We start from the raw sequence: 25,656 nt of genomic DNA on the forward strand, positions 1-25,656 counted from the left end.
ACGGGTATAAGAATTACTGTGCTTGTGTGACACCACAATTTGTCACTGTACAATAATACTGACAAAAGGTGTTGTATTGCTGAAGTGTGTGTCAGCGTCACCACTGGAGGTATAAAGCAGTGATATATGAGCATGGCAGAGACACAACTCAGCATGCCTTTCTTATGATCACCTGTACTGGCCTTTTGGCCACCATATGATCCAATGTCAGTGCAACTCTACACTCTTGCAAATCCTAATAATTGGTTGCAATGTGATTTTCCTGGCTGTACCTCCTGCTGTTGGCTCAGCATGAATCATTCTCTACACCTGGCACAGCTTCTAGTATCTACACAACAGGCACGAAGGAGAATATTTTGGTGTTTTTTGTCTTACAAAACGGAACTCAATCGAGTGTTTTATCCCTACATCTAATATCTCTATCACAATAATGATAGCACTGAGTTCACAGAATATTATCTTCTTTTATTTCTGTTATTTCAGAAAAGCATTGCACTGGAGTTACAAATCATGTCATCTATACAATGTACTGAAACAAATCCTTGGGAAGTCAAACAGTGAAATTAATAAGAACATTATACATATCACACCAGTAAGAGAAAAGACAATCCATACATTTAGGTGAACCTTATATACACCCCAGTACCATGGCCAGATTTTTTTTTGTTAACAGGGCAGTTTAGCACAGTGGTTTTAAATAAAACATTGGGACCTGGCAGGAAGAAGGAAGGCAGTGGCACCATTGCTTTGAGCTGCAGCCAGTTCTTGAAGCATTTAGGATTTTTTAAAAATGAATTCTTTAGCTTTTTAGTTTAGATCCTTCCATACCCCACCACTCTCCCTTACCTTTGCTGCCTTCCTGGCTCATCCTCGTCACTTGGCCAGCCCTGTGTCCCTGGTGCTTCCCTCAGGCAGTGGAGGAAAAAGAGGCAAGGATCTGGAGGATGCGTGACATGCCCCCTCAAGCAGTTGCCTCAGCTGCCCCGCTGCCAACAGCTGCAACATCCCTGCCATCATCTTCAAGATGCATGGCGCATATGCTCTCTCTCTCTCCCTCCCTCCCTCCCTCCCTCCAGTGACCTTGGCAGTAGGGTCCAGCTCCTTGCCTCTTTCTCCTCCACCACCTGAGGGAAACACTGAGGCCATTGGGCTGGCCGAGTGACAAGAATGAGCTGGGAAGGCAGTGAAGGCAAGGGAGCAGGCAGAGGCCCCCTGGGCAGAGGAGAAAGAGGCGAGGGGCTGGAGCCTGCCACCAAGGCCACTGGGGAGATAGAGTGCCCACCATATCCCTTTTTAGGGTTCGTGGGCACTGGGTGAGTGGGGCCATAAAGAAGCACCTGATGGGCACAGCACATTCGGGGTGGGGTGTTGCCTGTGTTCAGCCCCCCCCCCATGGCTATGGGCCAGATACACACTAATAACATACACAAGCATAGAATGTTAGTCATCAGAGTCAGGTGGCTCTGGTAACATTGCACCCATAAGTACTCTCTTGTCCATGTTCATCGGACATGAAAGACTGTAGGCTGGATTCCATAATGTTATTCTGCTAATGGAGGCACTATCCTTTGGTAGGAGGATCTTTCCTTTGCTGTAAGATACTCAGAAGAGTGTCCTGCATCAGGGGAAGGCTTCTTCTGCCAGAGGAAGAGGCCTCCACTAGTGGACAAATTGATGGGATTTGAGTTGACTATTGAGTGAGTTGTTTCAGGTCAAAAAAATTCAACAGCAGTCCTGTTTTCTTTGAGCAAGTGCCTGTCTCCTTCTCCAATAAGCCTTCCACCAGTGACTTTCCATAATGCTTGCAGATGCCATCAAAAGATGTCATTTTCCCCCCACTGAAACTCAGTGCACCATAGAGTGCTATCCACAAGCACTTCTTCCCTTCTGCCCACAATTCCAGCATAAGGAAGTGCTCTCTGCATAAATAAACGGTTCTGCTTATTCACATGGAAATATATGTTCAACAGTTGTTCTCCAGCTATTCTAGACAGTATTATAATAACAACCAGAATTAAAACACGAGAATATTGCCTAAGTTGCATATGGAATATTTAACACGTAATTCCCATGTTTTATGTCACAATAGCGCAAACACATGCATACGCATAAATGAATATTTCCCTTTAATAAAAAGCATTAGTCAGAGATGTGTTTTCTCTTCTGTGTACAATGCAATTCTCATTAATGCTAATGCCATTTAACTTAGGCACATCTCCCCTGATAGCATGCCCTTTAATTTATTAACACAATCATCACTCAAGTTTAGCACACAATTCCTAAACATATGTTTGGAGGCAGTTCTACCAATAGTACCAATTATAAATTGCAACCCACCCCCCTAATATTAAAGCTCTTCATGAAATATATAAGAAAATTGCATTGCTAACACAACAGTAATATTATAACCAAGTACATATTCCCAGAAATATTAATAAGAGATATTTTCTTCTTGCTACTATTTGAATGAAATTCACATAACTTTAATGCCTACTAACTACTATCCATACTTGTGTCTTAACAAAATAAGCAGCCTCGTTACGATGTTTTCCTAGTTCTAATTTGAAAATATGAAGGCAATTGCACATTCTACTGCTAGTCACAGACAAAATATATGGAGAAGATTAATGCAAATTTTAAGGTGCTCAGATTTGAATATATAGGAAATATATGCATATATCTCCCCATATGTCTGTATTTGTTGCTATATATTGAAGGCAGTTGACAAGATAGTATTTCCAAAATAAGACTTCTCTGGAAACATTTCCACTAACCAGACTTTTTGGAGTGATTGGTACAAATGCTGCATCAATATTGCAAAAATAAATAAATAAGCAAGCAAACAAAATATTGTATGAAAGCATAATATGTTTCATGCTGAGTTTACTGAAATGCTGATAAAATCCCAAGATGCAAAGTCTTGCAAAGAAGAGTGGGAATGTGAGCATTCATTGGTGCCTTCTTAACATTTAATCCTGGAAAAGATTAACTAGAGATTTAGGGATAAACTGAGGGATGTCAATAAGGCATGCCTTGTTACCAAGGAAAGAAATGTTCATGGATCTGGATGTCAAAAACAAGAACAGAGAGCAAGAACAATCAGTAGGGAGCAAAATGTGAAGGAGAAAAGTAGCAAAGAAAGTAGGATATGGTCTAGGCAGCCTCTTCCCAGAGCTGATTCATATCTCTAAATTGGTAAACTGAGAATGTAGGGTTGAGATGATCTGTACAAAGGTCAGCACGTGCTAAAGCAGTGATAATACAGCTTCAGTACACATAAAACTTGCAACTCAGCTCAAATTCACTGCACTACTGGAAATGTGTTGAAACTTACGAAGGTGTAACAGGTGTGGATTAACTTGGAAACTGGGAGCAACCACACTCCAATTTTACATGCCAAACTCTGCACAGATCCATTTACTGCTCAATTTTTGATGTGCCATTTCGATTGTACCAACTAAACCTCTGATTACCAGATTAATATGATTTTTTTTAGAAATTACTCATAGATATATTGCTTTATTTTCTATAGTTCTCCAAGGTGGCTGAATCCAAAATACCCATAGGTATAAGCAAGATTTCTATATATGTATTTGGGTTTCCCAGCTCCTCTTCTAAGTGCTGTTCCTTGCACTGATGAGTGGCTGTTCCAGAGGACCATACAACTTTCAGGATTACTAAATGGTCAGAAACTTCCCACCTACAACAATTGTCCTTTCAGTCTCTACTGTATTGTGTCTTACTGCATTTTTTAGCAGTTGTATCAGTTTATGACATAATTAGGCTTGCCAACGCTTGGGAACTATTAGGGAGTGGGGACTGGTGTGCTGGCATCATGCTGGTGTGCTGCCACTTCTAGTGAAAACCAGAAATGATGTCATGGGGTGCTCTAGGGTTTACAAACCTCTATGGTGAAGGGTAACTCTGTGGTTAAGGAATAGGGGCCCTTAACTCTATGACAATGATGCAAGGATGGAATAGCTATTCTCTGTCCCTGTCTTTCCCCCCCTTCCACCATCACCTCTGATTGGCTGAATGCAGTGGGTGAATGACAGAATGACACCGACCTCCCCTACCAGCCCTGAGTCTTGCCTGTCGAGTTCATTCTTGCAACAGTTGGGTATGAAATGGTAGCAGGTGTACTGGTGGCCCAATGTTGGTGGAGCCCTCTGGCAAGGTAGGCTCTGAGTGGCTGACAGCCAGGGCCCACCAACCCATCCACTGCCAGCCTGTGCCTCCTCTTTCTGCCTCCTCTCAATGGAGAGGCTCCCCATGTGGCCCCTGTCCTGGAGAAGGGCTGGCCTTTGACAAGCTGAACTTTGAATGCAGTTTTGCAATGCTAATTTCAGTAGCTGAATTTTATAAAACTGGAAGAGATAGGAAATGTACTCCAAGCTGTTTACTGAAGAGGATTTTTATGGGGAAAGGAGCTTGCACAAGTAAAAAAGCTATTAAAACAAAGCAAGGATATTTATAAAGCCATTTGATTGATCAGCATCCAGTTGCAACAGTGAAGCCTGTCAGCAAAGGCTGAATAATAATATTACAGGGTTGTTAGTAGGGTTACTGTCACCTACATGTTAACTGTTATCTCTAATGCCCCAGCACAGGGAAAGAAAGTATATAAGGTACATCTATGTGTGCTCACGATCAGGCAAAATGAACTGTGCCAGTTTCATAAACAAACGATCTAATTACTTTTTCTAATAAAGACAATACTAATTATTCCTCTATAATAATGATAATAAAGATAATAAGGATAATAAACACCTTAGCATTCACATGGTCAAACAAGTACAAAGCACATTACATGCATTATTGATGGAATACTTACAAAACCCTTACATGCATTAGTATTACTACCCCACCCCATTGCAACTTCTTGATTGACAACTTAGATTCTAAACTACCATACTGTACTAGATTTGTTTTGCTGTTAGGAGAAAGGAAAGTAAGATATTAGGTGTAATTTAAATGTGATGCTTGCAGGACAGAAAGGCTCAGACATGTGACTGTGCACAACCAGCCTTTTGTTTTAAGTGCGTCCTCAGCTGCTACATTACAGAGCCATTTAAAACCCAGAAATCTCTATATTTGAATGTATTAAAAGGTGTGTGTGTGTGTGTGGTATAGCAGTGCTTAGCATATCAGACTAGGACTTGGTAGATCCTGTTTAGGGTTGCTAACTGCCTGGAGAAAACTGTCTTGTCCCTTTATCAGAGGCTTAATGGGATCTTATTTACATCTACGCCATTAGAAGCTTCAATGAGCCCTTTCCACACATAAACTGCTATTAAAAGGACAGGATTCTTTTCTTTTTATCATGTGTGTTTACATGTGTATGTGTATGTGTGTGTATTGGAGGAGACTGACACATTTCTTTTATCAAGGGCAGAGGTCATTTCGGGGGGGATCGCGGGGGAATGCAGTCCCCCCGGGTGAGGTACCGGGGGCGGGGCACATGATAAAGCCCCGCCCCCTGCTTCCAGCCGCCCCGCTTCCAGCCCTCATTCAGCCAGGAGGAGGCAGGAGAAGTGGGAGGGTAAGTTGCTTCCTCCCTGCCTCTCCCCACCCCTGCCTGCCTGGGGCCAGGGAGGGCCTTCGCGGGGCTTCCTTGCACTCCCGCCGGCCTTGCAGGTCCACCGCCGGGCCCCTCATGGGGCTCGGCAGTGGAGCTGCAAGGCCGGTGGCGGCGGCCGGGACCGTTGGGGGCGGGGTGTGTGGCCTTATGACACACTTCCGGTGATGTCAGGGGGTGTGGCATATGCTAATGAGTTATGCTAATGAGTTCCCCTAGCTCTTTTTCTACGAAATGACCCCTGATCAAGGGTGTCCACTGTCCAGTATTTTTGTTGAAACCATCTGGCAACCCCACTCATCAGGCAATCTCTGCTCTATCTGTAATGCCCTTCACTCACACCTAATCCCAGCTCCCCCACACCCAGTTATGATAAGGAGCAGATCACACGTCAGACAATACAAGATTTCCATACCATTCCAGCGATTGTGTTTTCTATGCCATACCATTCACAAATGCCACAGTTACAATGAGGCAGTCTTGCCACTCTAAGGAGCTCTGGACAAACCTGGTGTGATGTATTCTTTCCTTAATTACAACAGTCAATTCAGCTAAGAGAGCTATACTGGAATTCAGGACGGCAGAGACCACTACTCCATCTTATGAAAAATGAGACATGAAAGACAGGAAAATAAGAAACTCTCAACTTGCTATGGTCATTCCACACTGAATGGAAAAAAAATGAACCAACACAAAAGAATAATGTTATGCGGCACCAATGATTTTACTGATATTTTATATATCAGTAATTACGTAGCTTCACTTGGGGTAGGGGGTGGGTTTAGTATTTTAGTAACAGAGAAAGGTTAGCTAAAGTTTGCAGTGGCTGGTTATCAATGCCAGAGACCTCAAATATGACAAGAGCCAAAGCATTTGTTGGTGGAGAAACAATTTCAATTTAGAAAACAGGAAATTACTTCTACTATGTATATCTCCCCTTTAAGATCTTACCCTTTAATTATTAAAATTAAATTAAGTAATGAATTAAACAGTTATTCATTTCCATTGTCATTCTTTGATTATACTCTGAATACAATCCTCTCTCCTTATGACCGAATTCTGGTATTTGTTTCTGTTTTCACATACTCAAAAGCATGCCTTTTTATTCTAGACTTAATTATCCAGAGAAACTGGGATCTCTATCCATTTACACACATCTATTAAAAGTCATCTTATGTCCCAGAAATATTGGACCAGTGCAAAAATTCTAAATCGCCATGTGTGCAAAGGGCTGGGTAAAATTTATCCAGGGTTAATTCCCACATTAAATTGATACTAGCTTCCATTGGCTAGCCATGCTAGCATCATCAAATCAATTCTTCCAGGATGCCAACTGACTGTGTTGCATCACAACTTGTGAATTAATTGTGTTACCTTAAAATCAAAACATAGGGTCGGATTGTGATCCACTACTGATGGTAACTAATAACTAATTGCAATGGCAATTAGGTTCAGCTGTAAAATCAGAAACACTGATTACATGAATAATTAGAACATCCCTCATTCATAAAATGTTACTCCAGAATTCACTTTGGGCAAAAAACTGCTCTAATGTCTATGGACTTTATTATTCAGAAATTACTAATCTGTGCTTTCTTTGTTACTACCCCCAAATCAAGTTTGTCATTGATTTTAATCAACTATAATCTTTTGCAGGGTTGGTTGTTCTTCCAGGTGAGTCATTCTTTAAGCTCTAGGTTGCAACCTTGCTTCCTTTCTCCCTCACAAAGCAGAAGAAGAAGAAGAAGAAGAAGAAGAGGAGGAGGAGGAGGAGGAGGAGATTGGATTTATACCCCGCCCTTCACTCGGAATCTCAGAGCAGTTTACAAACTCCTTTCCCTTCTCCTCCCCACAACAGACACCCTGTAAGGTAGGCAGGGCTGAGAGAGCTCTTTCCAGAACTGTCCTTGAGAGAACAGCTCTGACAGAACTATGGGTTGCCCAAGGTCATCCAGCAGCTGCAAGTGGAGGAATGGGGAATCAAACCCAGTTCTCCCAGATTAGAGTCCACACACTTAACCACTACACCAAACCAAGCTACCATGATGGATGCATTCTAGGGCAACCAGGCACCCTTCCCCAAACAGGGCCCCTTCCATATTTCACCCATGACCATCTGGAAGCCCATCCCTTCCTAGGATGCAGGAAGGATATTTGTATATGATCCTCCTGCCCAGCATGTAGACTACTCTCAGCAGAAGCAAAACTGGTGCTGCATACCATATGAGGGCCATAGTTTGACGTATATTGCTTAGCTGCATCGGAGAGTGCCCAGCACTCATGCTTGACATAGTGATGGTATAAAGAAGGGAAGGATCCTGCTTCACTCATATGAAATGAAGCTGTTTTCTACATAATTGTGGAGGGATCATGTTGACTAGTATATGACTGGGATGGAGAGACCCAGGTTCAAATCCTGACTATGTCTGACTAGTCTAAGGCTGCCCAGTGAGCTCTATGTCTCTCACTGAGCAGCCTTAGAGCAGTCATTCCCTCTCACATAACCTATTTCACAGGGTGGTCAGAAGGATAAAATTGGGAAGGGAGATCTGGGAGCTCCCCAGGCTCCTTAGAGGAAAGGCAGGATGAAATGTTATAATAGACAGATGGCAGTCATTGCCTGACAAATGAAACACTAGGCACATACCTTTACATTCTCAACACTGTGGCCGCGGTCAGACAGGCAGCTTATCCTGCTATTGTTGTGGCTCTAATTTGATCTAGATTTTTTTTTTGGCTATGGTTCGGCCAGACAGCTCCACTCTTACCTGTCCCACCACATGCTGACTCTGTGGTTGAGCATCCAGGCAACCACCAGGCGCATGATTGGCAGATTTTTTAACGTTCTGTATTTATGCATGCACATAGGCACTTGAACTCGTGGTTTTTTTGTGCATGTGCAGGAACACCAACTGGAATCACCGCTTCCAAAATCACCGCTTTCAAAAACAGCTGCCATAGATATCTGCCCATTTGCACTAATATCAAACCTCAATAAAAATACAAAATCACCCAGCTAGTGCTGTGACAGTTGCAGGATACTCCCCCTCACATTCACGGTCCCAAAAAAGAAATAAAGCACAGGAGCACCCTCACATTTGATAATACATGTTGGCGTTTATGTGGTTATGCGCATATCACGAACGGAGTGAAAAACAGAAGGGACGGTTCCCTTCCATGCCATCTTGATTGCATGGGAGATTGACCAGATATCCACAGATCTGCAATAATGTCAGTAGTTTCAGCAAATACTGGACATTCTGTAGGGTCGGGAAAATCAGAGATAAGGATGTGAGCCTGACAGCTGCAAGACGGGAGCCAGAGGTTGCTGTCTGAATGAACACTCTAACTCAGGATGGGAGGAGCAATGACCGCAGACCAAAGTGCCTGTCTGATCGCAGCCTAACATTGTTTGCTTAAGAGGGGCTGGGAAAAAACTTATCACTTAACAATTTCAACAAACATAGTCTTTCCTTAGAGTTACTTATCACTACTTTTCTTCTTTGTTTGGGATTCGTTCAGTCATTTCCATGAGGTAACTTTTCATCAAATCTAACCTGTAGTAATTGCTCATAAAAGCCTAGTAGATATAAGTTAGCAAATTCATGCCATTGGGGTAATGATCAAATCTGTAATTAAATTTCTTGATACAGTTGGGCTAACTCAGATAGATTGTATTTTCCTAACCTGAAATCATTCTGACAACCAACTCTTATGTCTGGAGATCTGAATGTATGAATGTATCACACTAGCAACCTGTATCTGTATTAACTTGTTCTTGAATAGATTTTTAGACTTCCATGGCTATATATGAAAGTTATAATTAAATACTGGAACACCGTCAGTCTTGCAACATCAGTAAATACAAATGTAATGCAAAATGGGGTCTGAGGAAGTTAGTGACACTTAAGATTTTCCTACAGAAGCACAAAATACTTGTAGGTGTTAATTTCTCAAAACGTTAAGTGATAAAGGGCTTGACAGTAAAACATTACATTTTGCCTACATGTCTCATCACTTTTATATTTTTGTCTTTTTCAGACTTAGAAGAGTCTTCCAAACAGCACATAGTGATATAGCAAGCATATTTTAGATGCTTTCAGACATATTAATGTAATGGTGCAGACTTTCTAGACTTACCTCCTCTATGGATAATCAAAGAAGTCTCACTTCCAACTGGACATTCCTTAAGTATATCCACTACTTCTGCATGGCTCAGGTTCTGTACATTCTGCTGGTTGATCTCAACAATGAGGTCACCTTCACACAAACCGGGGCATCCCTGAATGTCTAGAATTTGCTTCACCCTCTGTCCTGTGGGACTGTCTGCTATAGTGAAGCCAAAGCCCTGGGCCCCTTTCACAATGGTTAAGGTCATGAGTTCAGCTTGTGTGGCCCCAGAAGAAGCCATGGATACATTATCATCATGAACAGGTGGTGGGAATGTACTATCAAGCTGACTATCTGCTGGAATGGAGTGCAAGGAATGTGGTGGCCGATCTGTTACATCTGGAACAGACTGAGAAGTTCTAGAAATGTATTCCAAATAAGTTTCATAGTTATGTCTTCCGTTGACTACTACAGGAGGCCTTTCCATGACTGTAAGAGGTGGCACCATGCTGTTGGCAGGATCTTCGGGATCAAAGGGCAGAGGGTATCCACGACATAGCACCAGGTTGACACTCTGACCAATAGGAACAGACTGGAAGAGTTTGACTACATCTGCGTGAGTATGCCCAAGGACACAAACTTCATTAATATAGACAATGACATCACCTAGAAAGAAAAAAAAATAGTGACATGAGATAACTTCCAACTATGCTTGTGTTACAAGAGTGAATGAATTTGGATCTTCAGAAAAGATTGCCTTTCTCCAGTGGCTACTGATAAAATTAGTTTAAAGTGATTCTACCATTTGAGGTAGCATGGCTGCCAACAAAAATAGCTTTTGTAGATGAAGAGGCATTTCACTTTTTTCAAAAGAAATATATCTAAATTAAGGCACTGGGACCTTTAATCTCTAATAGGTTGACAGTCTTTGCTTCTCCATAACCACATATATAAGTACTCCCTTTATCCCAAGTTTCTTATGGAAATTTAAATCTGAATTCTACATTCATCTGAAACCTAAATCTGGATTTGCCTTATGAAACAAGATTTATTTCCCCCCCAGTATAAGTGATATTATGTGTCATTATAAATTTGCATCGTTTTAGTCAAAATGCTGAGAGGTCTGTGGCTCAGTAGAGCATCTGCTTAGCATGCAGAAGGCCCTGGTTTCAAACCCTGGCATTGCCAGTTAAAGAATCAGGTGATGTGAAAGTCCTCTGCCTGAGACCCTAAAGAGCCATTGTCAGAGAGTAGATAATACTGACTGTGAGGGAACAATCGTCTGATTCAATCTAAAGCAGCTTTATGTTTTGTTCATCTCATGCCAGAATCAGGATAGGACGTATGCTTATAGATTAAGTTCACAGGATATACAAATTAGACTTATTCTCATATATCATGCTGTTCTGACAATAACTGTAGCCAGGGGTCATTTCGTGGAAAAAGAGGTGCAGGAGCTCATTAGCATAACTCATAAGCATAACTTATTTGCATAGACCACACACCCTGACATCACCAGAAGTGTGTCAGAAGGCAGCACCCACCGCTCAGGCACCACTGGACTGTTTTGGATTGCTAGCAATTGGGGGGAGGGGGAACATGCAGATTTGTCCTCGCAGAGGAGGGAGAGCTTGTACCGGAATAAAACTTGGTCTTAAAGGTGCCACTGGACTGTTTTGGGCCAAGGGGGTGGGGGGTGGCTCTGCAGTTTACCTGGCTGCTGCTTGCTCTGTCTGGGAGCAGGGGGTGGGGCTTGTTGCATGTGCCCGCCACCTGGGCTCTTTACTGCCGGAGCTCCACTCCTGCAGGAAATGACCCCTGACTGTAGCAGCCTGGACATTTGACACTTCACACTTCCATCACATACACAGTCAAACTGAAATGCCCGTTTTCCCTCTCTGGTGACATATTCCAGCAGCCCAGACCAAACCTGGACAGAGACAGGGCACAAACAACCTAGAGCACGTAACTTTCTCCAGTTGAAATCAACAGAAACATAAAGCATACACTTAAGCTGTATTTTTTTGTCAACAAAAAGATGCCAGTAATATATAAGGTTGTGCAAATTTCCACCAAGTTCCCCCTTTGAGACTTGGGAGAGCCCTGACAAAAGGTACCAGTAGTCAGTACTGTTTAGTACCACCACCACAAGTGCATGCACACGCACACACCTCTCTGCACTTAGTACTCTAATCATTATTAGGAATTGGCAGGCATTTCTTCTGAACTATAAACAGGCTATTAATTCTCACACTGAAACCAGTGGGCATAAATGTGCTGGGGGGGGGGGGTTACTAGACCCTTCTCCATTTAATATGGACAGAAAGCCAAAGTTAAATTCCACAGTGCTAGCCGTCTTATTTTGCTACTGTCAAATAAACAAATATCTGGCATTTTAAAGACTTTCCTTTCCCTGAAACTTAACAGCCTACAAGCTATGGGTTGGAATATTTATAAGTAATTTATGACTATATAGATAAATACGGCTAAATCACATGGGCACTTTTGTATCTTGCCTGACAACAAAATCTTTAGTTTCTGTTGTTCTGAAATGTTCTGTAGAGGGTCAGTCCAGGGAGTAATATACTGGTTACGAAGTGAGGTATAACGGGGGTAACTAAAAATGATATGAGCAACTGAGTCAACTTGATCTTTTAAAGACTAACATCAATTTTTGACATAAGTTTTTGTGAGCCAGAGCCTACTTTGTCAGATACATTCATTTGGAAGAAATACAAACATCCAATCTTATACAGACAGCAGAAGGACAAGGGTGGGGAGCTAATACAAACAGAGCTCAGACCCAGTTTCCCAGGATATAGGTATTCTGCATTACTTTTCAGCACACACACAAAAATAACATGCAGTCAAAAAAAGTAAACGATCGACTCAGAGTTGGAGCATGCACACCGCTACCAATTGTTGATGAATTAGCAAAGCAGAATGAATCTGAATAGTGAACATAAACCTGAAAAGAAGAACAAATTACTTTTTGTAATGAGTTAACCATACAAAGTTCCTATAGAGTCCAAGACTGATAGTATCAAACCTGCATATGAATTCCAACTCAGCAACTTCTCTCTGGAGTCTCCTTTTGAAACTCTTCTGCTGAAGTACTGCAACCTTTAAGCAAGGAACACTCAAAAGCCAGTGGAGAAGAATGTCCATGGGCATTACAGAGAAGACTGGAAGGGTTCAGTCACATCTGACAAACTAAGCTCTGACTCACAACAAAAGCTTATGCCACAATAAAGTCATTAGTCTTTAAGGTGTCACAAGACTCTTTGGCTTGATTCAGACATAATGTGAAACCATATTTACATTTAATGCTAGTTAGTTTGTGACACCAAGGTTCAGCTCACCAGCAGTCATTAAAAACTTGATCTGCATAAACAAATGTTGGCTTCATTACCTTGCTGTTTTCCCCACTCCCTGCACAGATGCCTAGCTGGTATCCCAGCCTGCATTGTGCTTATCCAAATGAACAAGCTAGGTGCAGGATGTACATATTCATACATCATACTTCTAAGTTGAGGAACTCAAAGAAAACAGCAAGCATTTTCAAATTGCATCAAAACACCAATTAAAACAGAAAGATTAAAACATTTCATCCATGATAATTTTAATCAGCTTCCTCCAAAAATGCTTTGGCCATTATTCTGGATGTCTCCAAGGACTTATCCAGCAAACTCATCCAAGTCCAGGCCTTGCAGGTTCTGATGCACCAGGACTGGATACCCTTAAGAGACTGTGAGTCCGATCAGATGACTCTTTAGATCCGCACGAGGCATGATTGCCTCACGGATCTAAAGGTAATGTCCAGACACAAACATCTGGGAAATGTCCCTCTTCCGTGGGCACCCCGTTTTGCTGCGCTTTGGAGCTGTACTTAAAAGATAACACTTTAAATCTGGGGTTTTCGGTTACCTGCAGAACAACTGCGGGCTTTCACCCATCTGATCGTGCAATCCTCCCGTCAGAGTGGTCTGACATCAGACCATCCCGAGCGGGCACCATTTTAAAAAATCTCTACATATGCACGGATCAACAAGGACGCACTGTAACCCCTATGTGCATGCGCAAAAAGGTTTTTTTTAAAAAAACCCCACCACGCATGCCTCCTTCAGTGGATGCTGTCTAGACAATCCACAATGGAGGCAGCGCGCGGTAAGGCGATTCACCAGGGGGATGCCTGGTCGTGCTACGATGGATTAAAAAGATCAGGATAAAATTCAAACTGGCATAATGGCGGGATTAGCTGCCCATCTGAACGCACCCAGTGCCTCTCAGAGTATGAGAACCAAGGTTCAAGTCTCTGCAGGGAGATGGACAATAGGTCAGCAAAGGTGTATACTATATGTCTAACACTTGTTGGGTCATGGCTGCATGATCAGACTTGCAGTCAGACATATATCTGGTGAACTCACCATAAAAAGTGTTTATTTGCTCGCCGCTGTGAGGGAACACTGAGAGGGGGGAGAAGGAGCTTCTGGTCTACCTCCTGCATAGTTTTCATTAGCAGAAATGGCAACAGCATGGGGCAGAGGGGGCTTTTTGCCCCTTGAGTGTATCATATAGTTTGTCCCTCTTTTTTCACTGGCAGCTTAACTACGGGAAATATGTGGAGAAGATAACTGCTGAGGAGAAAGAAAAAGAAACTGATCTGTTCTATAAAGATCTGCCATATTATACAGGGTTTTTTTTAAAAAAAGAATGGCCTTGTTTAATTCTACTTTCTCCAAGTGCACATGTTTTAATTAAAAAGCTGGTTTTTCAAAAAAAAAAAAAAAGAGCTTAACCAGCATGCATCCGGTAATTACACACGGGCAGATGTGGATTAGCAGAAGATATTTACATTTTCTATTGTGTGCTGCATACAGTGGTAAGATCTATTTAAATAAAAGTATTTAACTTTTTTTGAGACAAGAAATGATAAAATATGAGAATCAAAAGACACTGATTATTTGCTGACATGGTGAATATGAAACAGTGCATATTAAAACTGCAAGGAATGTGCCAAAGAAGAGAGACATAAGATGAATGCAGAGAGCAGGCAGAGATACTTTGCATGGAACTCAACTTAGAAAAACACCAACCTTGCCCTGCCTTGAAAAGTAATAGGTTCTAAGCAAGAATAGCAGATCCTTTTGAGGTGAGGGACCATAACAAATAAGAGCAGTCTTACTTGCTGTGGAAGGTTTCTTAGTAAGTAAATAATGTTTGCTATTTTGGGCTTGATTTATGAAATCCTTTATCATCATTAAAAAAGCCTGGAGCCAGTAAAGTGCCTGATAGGGCATCAGTGGTTCTGAAGAGCATGGCAACCCCTGTCTTTTATACTTACTCAGCTGTTTGGGAACACTCTGAAATGTATTACGGCATGTAGAGAAAATGTGTGCACACAAAAGCTGGGTTTTTAAAAAGAAATGTAAAGAGGTCAAAATTCTGAATACATTTGAGGATGCTGCATTTTATTTCTCCTCATGAAGCTCCCATTTATTGAGGTAATGGCTCCCAGGAGCAGAAAAGTCTCTTAACTTGCCTCTGCCCAGCTTAAAGGCTTAACTGTATGGCAAAGTGTAAAGTAACTACAAAATAGCTGCTGTAAGTGACCACAAAGCCTGGCACAGAGTCATGATGTTATCTGACAGCCTTAGGGCTGCCAGGTGGGGGCGGGGAAACCCCCGCTTTGGAGGCCTGATTTCCGCCGCGGTGGAATCGGGCCCCGGAGGGGAATTCCCATATGGTTTCCCCCCCGACGATCTGGGCCAACATGAGCGACGTAGCATGTCACTTCCTGTGTCCCACGAGAGCTCCTTGAACCCGGAAAGGCTCCCCCACTACAAAGGGTAAGTACACTTGGCAACCCTAGACAGCCTTCTGAGCCATGCAACTCTAAATCCCTCTCAGAAATGGTTCAGGAGGAAGGAAAAACAAGTCGGAGTGTGGGTTCACTGGGGTCAAGCGATACATCCTAAGTGACTTCCATGGGCAGCAAAGATTCAGCAGATGCAACGATGCTCCTTATGTTTCTCTTTATTGACAACCTCCAAGTAGTGGCTGGAGATCTCCTGGGATACAACTAATCTCCAGGCAACAGAAATGAGTTCACCTGGAGAAGTTGGCTGCTTTGGAAGGTGGACTCTATGGCATTACACCCCATTGAAGTCTCTCCCCTCCCCAAACCCCACCTTCCACAGGCTCTACCCTCAAAATCTCCAGGAATTTTCCAACTCAGAGCTGGCATCCCTACTTTATTGCACTGAGCAAAGTCCACACATGTCTCCTCATGAGCACAGCTCCTTTCACCCACCCACTGTGACCCTTCAGAACTTCAGCAGCTGAGCTGTGCCTTTGCCTTGGGGCAGTTCTACTAGGCCTGTCCAGGTCTGGTAGCCTTATCTTGCCCAAGTCTCCAGCTTCTCCTTTAGGTTCCTCTTCTTCTCTTCTTTGCACCCTCTCAGACTTTCCCAGCCAGCTTGCCTCCCTCTCCTCCTGTCTCTTCTGACATCTGCCTTTTAATCACTGAGGCTCCACCCATGCTGGAAAAAGCCCAGTGCCTCTGAGCCCTCCTCTGAGCCTTGTTCCTCTCCTCTGAGCCTTGTTCCTCTCTTCACCTCTCCCTTGCCTTGCTCCACCCCCATCTAGGTTTGCATAGCACTAGCCAGAGGCCCTTGCTGTCCTCATGTCCCTAGCTGATTTCCTGGGGTGGCAAACCTTCTGCCTCTTCTGCTATGCTCAGCCAACTGCCTGGTGGAAGGCAGACTCTCCTGCAGGTGGCAGACTTCCACTCCTACTGGGAACATCAGGCTGTTACTGCCTTCTTGTGTGGTGCCCTGCCCTGTCCTGCAGCAGCAGCTGCCTTTTGTCTAGTAGGTGGGGTCCCATCAGGCCTCTGCTGCTGCCATTGTGCCACACAGGATAATAGGGGATTTAAAAAAAAATAAAAACAAAAACCAGGAGACAAGTTATCATTGCTTCAACATAAAGATGCCTTACCATGAGATAGTAATAACAAAGATTTATTTTCTTAATGGGCCAAAGGTGAAGGCCCTTTCAACAGCTGTGAGAAGGAGCCTTTGATGGTAATATTGGAGGTAAACTGAAAAAAATGTCTCATCTCAATAAGCAACTGGCTGATGGCTACCAATGTGGATGAAACACATAATTAAATAGGTATTTGCATGCCCATATCTCTGAGGTATGGTTGCCAACCCCCAGTGGGGCCTGGAGTTCTCCCAGAATTATAACTGGTCTCCAGGCTACAGAGATCAGTTCCCCAGGAGAAAATGGCAGCTTCATAGGGTGGACTCTACGGCATCACATCCCTGCTGATTTTCGAGGCCCCAAACTCCACCTTCCTGTGGCGCCATCCCCAAATCCCCAAGAATTTCCCAGTCCAGAACTGGCAACCCAACTCTGAGGGAATAACTGGACATTCAGCATTCTCTGACAAGCAAGGTTATCTGAGCACCAGATATGCTAGTTACTGGGTGACAGCTGGTATATAAGACAGGGCTGTCAGACCTCTTGGTCTGGCAGGTTTTACCTGCTTTTTGGGGGGCTCGACTCGCCACCATCCAGCTGGCCAGCAGGAGAAGCCACGCCCCCAAGCCTGAACACCCACAGCCACCCCTCTCCCTTCTCTCTTGGGAGAGGGAAGGGAGAGGGGCGGCTGATGGCAGTGTGCTTGAATTCCAAGCGATGTTGCCACTTGGAGATAGAGCACACAGAGGCTGCCAGCTGCAAGCACTTAAGGGGACCCCTTTAAGTGCTTGCAGCCAGTGGGGACTGTGTGCCCGATCTTCCAGAGTGAGGGCTGTTGGCTCCTGCCTTTCAAGAAGCAAGATCGCCTCATGCAAGGCAGGAGCGCCCGGCACCCGCTCTTCCCAAGTGGGGGCCATGGGCTCCTGCCTTGCAAGAGGCAACTTTGCCTCTTGCAAGGCAGGAGCACTTGACTCTTATTCCCCCCCCCCATTTAAAGGAAAAAGTGACAGAGTGACATCATCGGGCTGGGGGTGGCCATACCTGCTCCTGGGAGCCCTAATATAAGATTAGGAGGCCTCCACTTCACTTAGTTCAATGGACAGCTAGTTCAAAGTCCAGTCACTTCAACTATTGCTTTATGAGGGCCTACCTCCAGAGATAAATCTCTGATAACAAGGGGCGGGGCTCGCGATACTTGCGGGGGGGAGGCAGAGGAAGCAGCAGGAGGACATAAGTACCCCCCATCCCGCTGGTTCCCCTGTCTCCTCCACCCCCCTTGCCTTTCCTCCCCCTTGCCTTCCCCTTCCTCCCCCTCCCCCGGCCCCGAAGCAAGCGCCGAGCGGTGTGCCGCTTGGCCCTCGCTGCTGGTTCTTCCCCCCCTCGGCCCTCGCCGCTCTGCCCCCCCTCCTGGCTCGCTGCTCACCTTCCAAGCGGCGGTGGTGGTCGCAGAGTGTTCCCTGCGCATGCGCAGGGGACGCTCTGTGAGTTTCAGGGGGATTTAAACATCCCCCCGATGTTATTTTCAGGTTTAGGATTTTTGTGCACATGTGGGGACCGCCCCACGTGCACACAAACCTCTCCCTCCCCTTCAGGTCCCCCCGATGTGCGGATTTAAGTATCCGCACACCAGGGGGCGACTTGAGAATTAGATATATAGATGGAAGGCATTTCCATTAGTGCAATGGGATTGCCTCCCTTTTTCCCTCACAGCCCCAAATACTCTCTCAAATACTGAACCTGGTGGATAGACAACTCTCAGGGATAGCTTGTGGGTAAAATGGGGGTCTGCTGTTGGAGGAGGGAATTGGGGGAAAATCCCCCCCTTCCATTAGCAGATATTTACTGCAGGTTCCAAGCCATCACCTGTACTTTGCTGACGAGCACTGTAATTATAGCTGCCCAATAAATACAATAAATGTTGCAAAACCACATGTAATGCAATTTCTTCGCCCAAAAAGACATTTTCTGTAGAAATTTGATGAATCCTGAATGAGACAATCCTATGTGTGCATTCATTTGCTGACTACAAATTTGGCATACATACAGCATTTCAAATTCATGTCCAATAATCACACATTACATATGAAGTGACCTTATACTGAATCAGAACGTTGGTCCACCTGGCTCAGTACTAATGGACAACAGCTTCTCAAGGGAAGGGAAAAGGTTTTCTCAATGCCAGGAACGCAATATAAGCATCAAAAGATCTACTGAGCCACAGCCCCCCCCCCCAGTAACAAGCCACATGCTGGATTAGTAGTTCATATGAAGGTGTCTGTTCAGGTAAGAACTGTGTAATGTGAAATTGGCTTTTGAGAGACCTATCTTCTTGAACTCATCACACCCTTTTCTATTAGCTATGATAAATAAATGGAACCTATAAATAACAGATATGGGAGACAAAACAGAGGAAGACCTCATGTAATGCCACACTTGTGAACTCCCAAAGGTAGCTGGCTGTCAAAAACAGAATACTGTAATATACAGATCTTGATCTAATCTAACACACCAATCTGTATGAGAAATTATGTGATAGGGATTCTTGTTAAAATACTTTGCATTTATTTATTTGTATCCTGCTTTTCTCCCCAGCTGGGACTCAAAGGAGCTTAGAACATCATCCTCTCTCCTCATTTTCTCATAACAACAACACAAAAGCTTCCATGGTAGGAGTGGGGATTCAAAACCAGGTCTTCCAGGATTATAGTCCAACACTCTATCCACTATGCCATGCTGGCTATAGCAAAACATGTACAAATAGCTCCATAACATCACTAGACACAGCAAGTAAGGACATCCTCTAACAAGCACAAGTCACATGACTACAGTTCTTATAAAATAGCAAAATGGTACAGAGAAAAAAAAAGGAAATGCAGTTCTTAAAAATTGTAATTCCTACAATTATACACCTTTTTCTAGTACTGCAACCCAGAAAAAGAGATTGAGTTTCTAAGATGTTAAAATTCTTATTTAGTTTGTGAGGTTTCCTGGTGGGTTTTGCAGGCAGCTGTGAAGAATCTCGCACTGAGTGCTGTGACCTGAGGGTTAACACCCATAAGAAGCATCCTTATAATCTGTAAGTCAGAGCGGTCAGGATACCTTCGCAGTAGAGGGAAAATTTCTTGATAGAATAAAATATGTTCTAAAGTTTCAACTTCTCCGATGCCACAGAGGCAGACCCTTTCCAGAATAGGAGTCTTTCTATCTCACCCCTCCACCATCGTGGAGGGCAGTGTTCTCCATCTAGCCAGGGAGAATGCCCTCCTTTGGCCCAGAAGCTCCAGTAATGAGAGATAAGTGGCAGGGGCAACAGCATATCTCAGGTGCTCTGGGCAAGCCTGTAGCCATGGTGGGGCACCTGGGGGCTGCCCCCTGACTTACCTCAACAGCCCCTTCAAATGTCCCCCAATTCTGTCCATGGTCAAGAGGTTGCCTCGGCTGTGCTCCCTGCCCCTGCAACTCAGGATGATTCGAGGCTGCCATGGTGCTCCAGCAGGGAAGTTATGCCAACTGAGCAGGCGGCACAGGAGGCAGGCAATGCTCCAACCTCACCAGGCCAGCCGCTTGTTTTCCTTACAACTGGTGAGCTGACCTTCCCAGGGCAGCATTGGGCAGCTTCCAGGGGCCCGCCTGCACCACAAGAGGCTCCCAGAAGGTGATGAGGGCATGAGCCAGTGGAGCACGCTATTCCCGGAGGAATCTGGGGCCAAGCCAGCTCAGCACTCTTGGCAGGCCTTGCAAAGACAGAAGTTGCTTCCAGGGGCCCGCCTGCACTATAAGAGGCTCCTGGAAGGCAATGAGGGCACAAGCCAGCAGAACACGTTATGCCCAAAGGAGCCCCAGGCTGACTCTGCTCAGGACTCCTGGAGTCTTGGTATGTGCCCTGATGCTCCTGCCTTCCCTTCCCTCCTTGCTGGCTCAGCCGGCCTTGCAAAGCCAGAGCTTGCTTCCTGTAACCCAGTGCCACCAGTGATGGCAGAGATTGGCTAGGGGGGTAGGGTTGCCAAATCTCTCTTACCTCCTCGGCGGGGGATCGCTGGCCATCTCCCGGTGCGCGCGCGCCGCATCTATGTCACCCGGATGTGACGTCACACGCTGGGGCGGGGCCACAGCCATTTGAGGGGAAAGCTCTATGTTTTCCCCTCAAATGGCTGTGGCCCCGCCCCAGCGTGTGATGTCACATCCGGGTGACATGCACATGGGGGTGGGGTTTCCCCTGGGCCCCAATTCCGGGGGGGGGGTGGAAATCGGGGCTCGAAAGCGGGGGGAAATCCACCCCCTGGGGGCATTTGGCAGCCCTATAGGGGGGGGCATGGAGCTGGCTGGTGGCACCCCAACAGAGGGGGAGGATTAAATTAGCAAGTGCCCCCCCAAAATTAAAATGCCCCCTGACTTAAAAATTCCTGGCTATGTGCCTGGCTCTGGAGCCAAAAATTTTGGTGTTCTACTAATGTTGCCCTGCTGTTCAGTGTCTAACAACCTTTATTTTATAATTGCTTTCACATGGTCAAAACCGATTTTTAGGATAGTTTGCAGAGAAAAACCCAAACTCATCAATTTGCAGTGCACTGCCTTTGACCAGGAGATTTGAAAATTGCCCCTGAGGATTAAAGGTGTTAGGCCCTGAGGGATGTAATTTAGTTTAAGCCATAAATTCTGTTACTAAGGTTCTTCTTTTTTTTTAGTAAAAAATGGAAGATAAAGAAATATAAGTGGTTGGTGGCAGATCAACCTATGGAGCAAGTAGAGAATTTAAAATGTTTAGGAATCACCTTTCAAGCAAATCTTTCCCAGAGGGTGCACTTGAACTCTGCTGTTAGAGCCGCTATGAGTACTGGGAAGACCATCTGATGATTTTATTATTCCACAGGTGGCCAATATGTTCCTGTGACAGTCAAAGTATTCAGCGCTAAAGTTTCTGGGCAGAGGCTATATGCCACTGGGGTCTGGATCAGTGCAGTAACAGACAATACTGACAGACCTCTATTAAGATTCCTACACAATATTCTGGGAACACCTCAGTGCGTGTCTGGAATAGCTCTGAGAGCCAAAGTCGGGGAGATGTCTTATGAAGCAAAGGCCTAGGGAAGAGCATTCAATTTGAAAATAAGGACTCTGAAATTGAACCCAGATTTTGTTCCAAATGCTACCAGTTGATATAGATGAAGAAAGTTTTTTTTAAAATGGCAGAAAACGATAAACAACTTTATATGGAATGGAAAGAAACCAAGAAGATGGCCGTGGAGATGGGGTCAGTGCTTTGAGAGTTACTGAGGATTTTATCTGAATGGGAGGTGTATCATCACACTATATACCCTGCTTCCTAATTTTGAGCAGGGAGGGGACAACTGTAGTTGTACAGTGGTGAAGGACAAGAATTCTGCATAAGCTCAGATATACTTTTTATTATTACATTATTCTGATTTAAGAATTAAGTGCCATAGATGCACTTAACTTGTGCATCTAGGTAACTTGTTTATTGCTAGGCCGATGCTAGGTAACTTGTTTATTGCTGTTCCTCAATGTGCCTCAGTTGTAAAATGAAATCAGTGTCTTCTCAATGCAATATAATGTATTCATTTTGTACAATAGTTATTACACTGAGCTCACTACTTTTGTTATCTGGAGCCATTTGCTTGGAAGTGGGTTTACTTTCTACTTGCTGTGCTTGTAGAGCATTTGGGTTCTGTAAGGGCTGTGTTATTCTTTAGGTTAGGGTTAAGTTGGCCCAGCTCAACTCACAGACCCATCTGTTCAAGCACAGAAGTGCCCCTCTTTTCATCTGCAAAATGGTGGACTGCTGCAGTTTTCTGTGGGACTCCATTTCAAATTATGCACAGAAACAAAGAAACAAAAATGCTGCCAGGCAGGGTGCCATATGTAATCTACATACAGGTTGCACATCTCTCTCTATAATAATTCTCTGCTGGTGGTGGCACGTTGCTGAATATTCCACAGGCTCCCAAATCAATACGTGTCACTCCACTGGCTGCATTGCCTGAGTCCCGCCTCCAACATTCTAAACAGTTTGCTGTTCCTCAACCCCCATAGCCAGTCGGAACACAGAGGTCATTTGCATATGTGGCCTCATTGGCCTTTGCCTCTAACATTCTGAACAATTTGCTGTTGCTGTTGGGAGTCACTGAATGTGTCCTGAGGTTAAATTGCCAGTCTCCCCGTGGGGCCTGGAGATCACTCAGAAATCACCGTGTTCCCCAGCCACAGCAAATCATTTCCCCTACAGAAAATTTTCCAGCTATTACAACTGATCTTCAGATAACCAATATCAGTTCTCCTGGAGACAATGGCTACTTTTGGTAGTGGACTCTATGGCATTATACCCTGCTGAGGTCCATCCCCACCCCAAACCCTGCCCTCTCCAGGCTCCACTCCTCAAATCTACAGGTATTTCCCAACCCAGAGTTGGCAACCATGTAAGTGGCTATGGAACCGCTTTCCAGACCCTTGGAACCCAGAAAACATGGCATAGGAGGAGGTGCTTTCCTACCTTAGCTGTGACTGCATAGCTACAAATTAACATAAGCCAACCTCCACACGGTACCTGGAGATCTCCAGCTATTAAAACTGATGTCCAGATGACCAAGATCAGTTCTCCTGGAGACAATGGCTGCTTTGGGCAGTGGATTCTATGGCATTATACCCTGCTGAAGTCCCTCCCCACCCCAAACCCTGCCCTCCCCAGGCTCCACCCCTCAAGACTACAGGTATTTCCCAACCCAGAGTTGGCAACCGTGTAATCTGCTTTGGAACCACTTTCCAGACCCTTGGAACCCAGAAAACATGGCACGGGAGGAGGTGCTTTTCTACCTTAGCTGCCACTGCATAACACCCCCCTCCCACCCAAAAAAATAAGTCAGAGGTGGAGAGAACCATACCTGTTACCATGAGGCTGTCCTCCCATTCTACCCACTTGGGGAAGCAAAATGACTTGAGACAGCCCTGCCTTATAGCTAAGCAGAAAGAAAGAAACATGGCTTGCCTCCCTTCATTTTCCCCTTCCCTCTGCCACCCCACCAGCCACAGTCGGGACACTCATCTGGAGCTTCCTTCTAGATCTCGTCGTTTTTCTTCCCACAACGGGCATTACTCCTAGTTAATGTGTAAAGTAGACCTCTGTTCTCTCTGTCTGTCTAACTATTTCTCAGAAGCTAAATGTGCCCTTTTCTCTAGACCAGAACTTTGATCTTTTTCACCTACCACCTTCAACTCCCTCCCCTCCCCTGAAAAGCAATTCCTTCATATGGAACCAGAGGACATTACAGAGAGAACAGCTTCCTATTTTGTATTCTGCTTCTGGTTTTTCTTCTTCACATGTAAGCTTGCACCTTTTAAAAAGAAGAACAAATCTTTCTATAACTGTTCTAGATAACAATTTCAGGCTGACCCTCTTCCCAGACGCTGCTGCCTCTCCAATTAGTAGGGCCTTCCATTTAATAGAAGGGATCGATCTTGTTAAAAATTTCCATGAGTGGAGAGTGGGCAACTGTCATCGACTCTCCCACTTGCAGCAGACCCTCAAGCCCCCCCCCCCCATGCTGTTCCTGGACTGTTCCATCTCACAGAAGCGGTATGGGTAGGTATTTCAGGTTACAGTGGGAGCAGTCAAGCGAGGAAGTTATACTTTGCGGATGGAAATAACCTTCAGTCAGAGGAAACTTTCCAAGCCAAAACATCATTCAGCACACAGTTCCCCTAAGATACCATGCTTCTTTCATGTGGATGAAACAAAATCTGATTACTTCACCACAATTCTGTCTACATCTCCTCCCCTTTCCTTCTGCCACACCAAATTAAATTTACTTGGGGTATCAGAATATGGACAAATTTATGAGGAAAAAAGCATAGCGCATAATTTCACAAGGAAGAAGCATGTATGTATAATGGGACATTTGTGTTGGGACAGCAGAACACAAAAATGAAAGGAAATTAAGTAATGATCCAGGCAGATTCACCATGAGAAAGAAAATAAATATGTTAGATCATCTCCAGTCTCTATGTACATGCTGAACTATATTATATATTTAGAAAGTTCTTTTCATAAGACTACAAGCCAAATAAACGTAAAACTCTGATGGGAGAATTCCCTTTCCACCATTGAAATCTATGTCAGTTTTGACAAATTGGAAGAGACAAGTAATCTGATATGTTTATATTCACCCTTGCCACTTAATTTACTGCCCAAACTGTTTAGGTATCTACTGAGAAATCAAAAGGAAAATAAATTAGGGAAGGGATTAATAATACTATTTCCCAGGCTATTAATAATGTAGTTCAATTTCTCTCTGTCTGTTTCTGTCACATTCAATAGAATATATCATGCAGACAAAGGATTTATCAAACAGGATTTGAATAAATTGAGATGTATTTACAATGCATTATAGCACTCTTTTATTTTAGAAATCTGGAACCTCCAGGAGGTTACTGTAGAATTCACACAATAGCTAGCTCAAATAGACAGGACCATAACTCAGCAGATTCACAGCATGATAGCTCGAGATATGCATAATACTTCCAACACTAATAAGAGAGACACACAATGCAGGAAATACGTTTAATAGCACAGATTAGTTGAACGCCAGAGAAAGGCTGCGATCAGATGTGTAGTTTGATCCATTGCCATTGCTGTTCCCTTCTGGATTTAAAATGCATGATCAGACAACACCTGTCTGTCATGCCCCAGTTATCTGCATCCTGTGTCCTCCCCCCTTTACGGTGTGTTTCTTTGATACCTGTGAAAGTCCGGTCCTCTTGGGCTGACCTGGTTTCAAACTGGATTTCCTGTTGTCTGATCGCTCTGCTGTGAACACAAGCCATCAGGCAGGTCTGACTGGTCTCTTGTTTTCCAGCCACCATTTTTTTTACTAGTTAGCAATCTGCACATAACTGCATATTTGCACCTCTCTCTCACTCTCCCACAGGGGCTTCTCAAAACTGTGTTTTCTTTATAAAAATGTCTCTGT

At 44.2% G+C, this 25,656-nt stretch overlaps 1 protein-coding gene across 1 annotated transcript in view; it reads right to left on the minus strand.

The window, feature by feature from the left end:
• Positions 1 to 25,656, minus strand: part of MAGI2 (membrane associated guanylate kinase, WW and PDZ domain containing 2) — a 959,850-nt gene that overhangs the window by 192,841 nt on the left and 741,353 nt on the right. The window contains exon 10 of the mRNA XM_015415060.1: positions 9,719 to 10,354. Coding sequence (XP_015270546.1) covers positions 9,719 to 10,354 — 636 coding nt within the window. The remainder of the gene's footprint in view (positions 1 to 9,718; positions 10,355 to 25,656) is intronic.

Source organism: Gekko japonicus, unplaced genomic scaffold (assembly GCF_001447785.1).
Source record: "Gekko japonicus isolate JY-2015 unplaced genomic scaffold, Gekko_japonicus_V1.1 scaffold5, whole genome shotgun sequence".
Taxonomy (NCBI): domain Eukaryota; kingdom Metazoa; phylum Chordata; class Lepidosauria; order Squamata; family Gekkonidae; genus Gekko; species Gekko japonicus.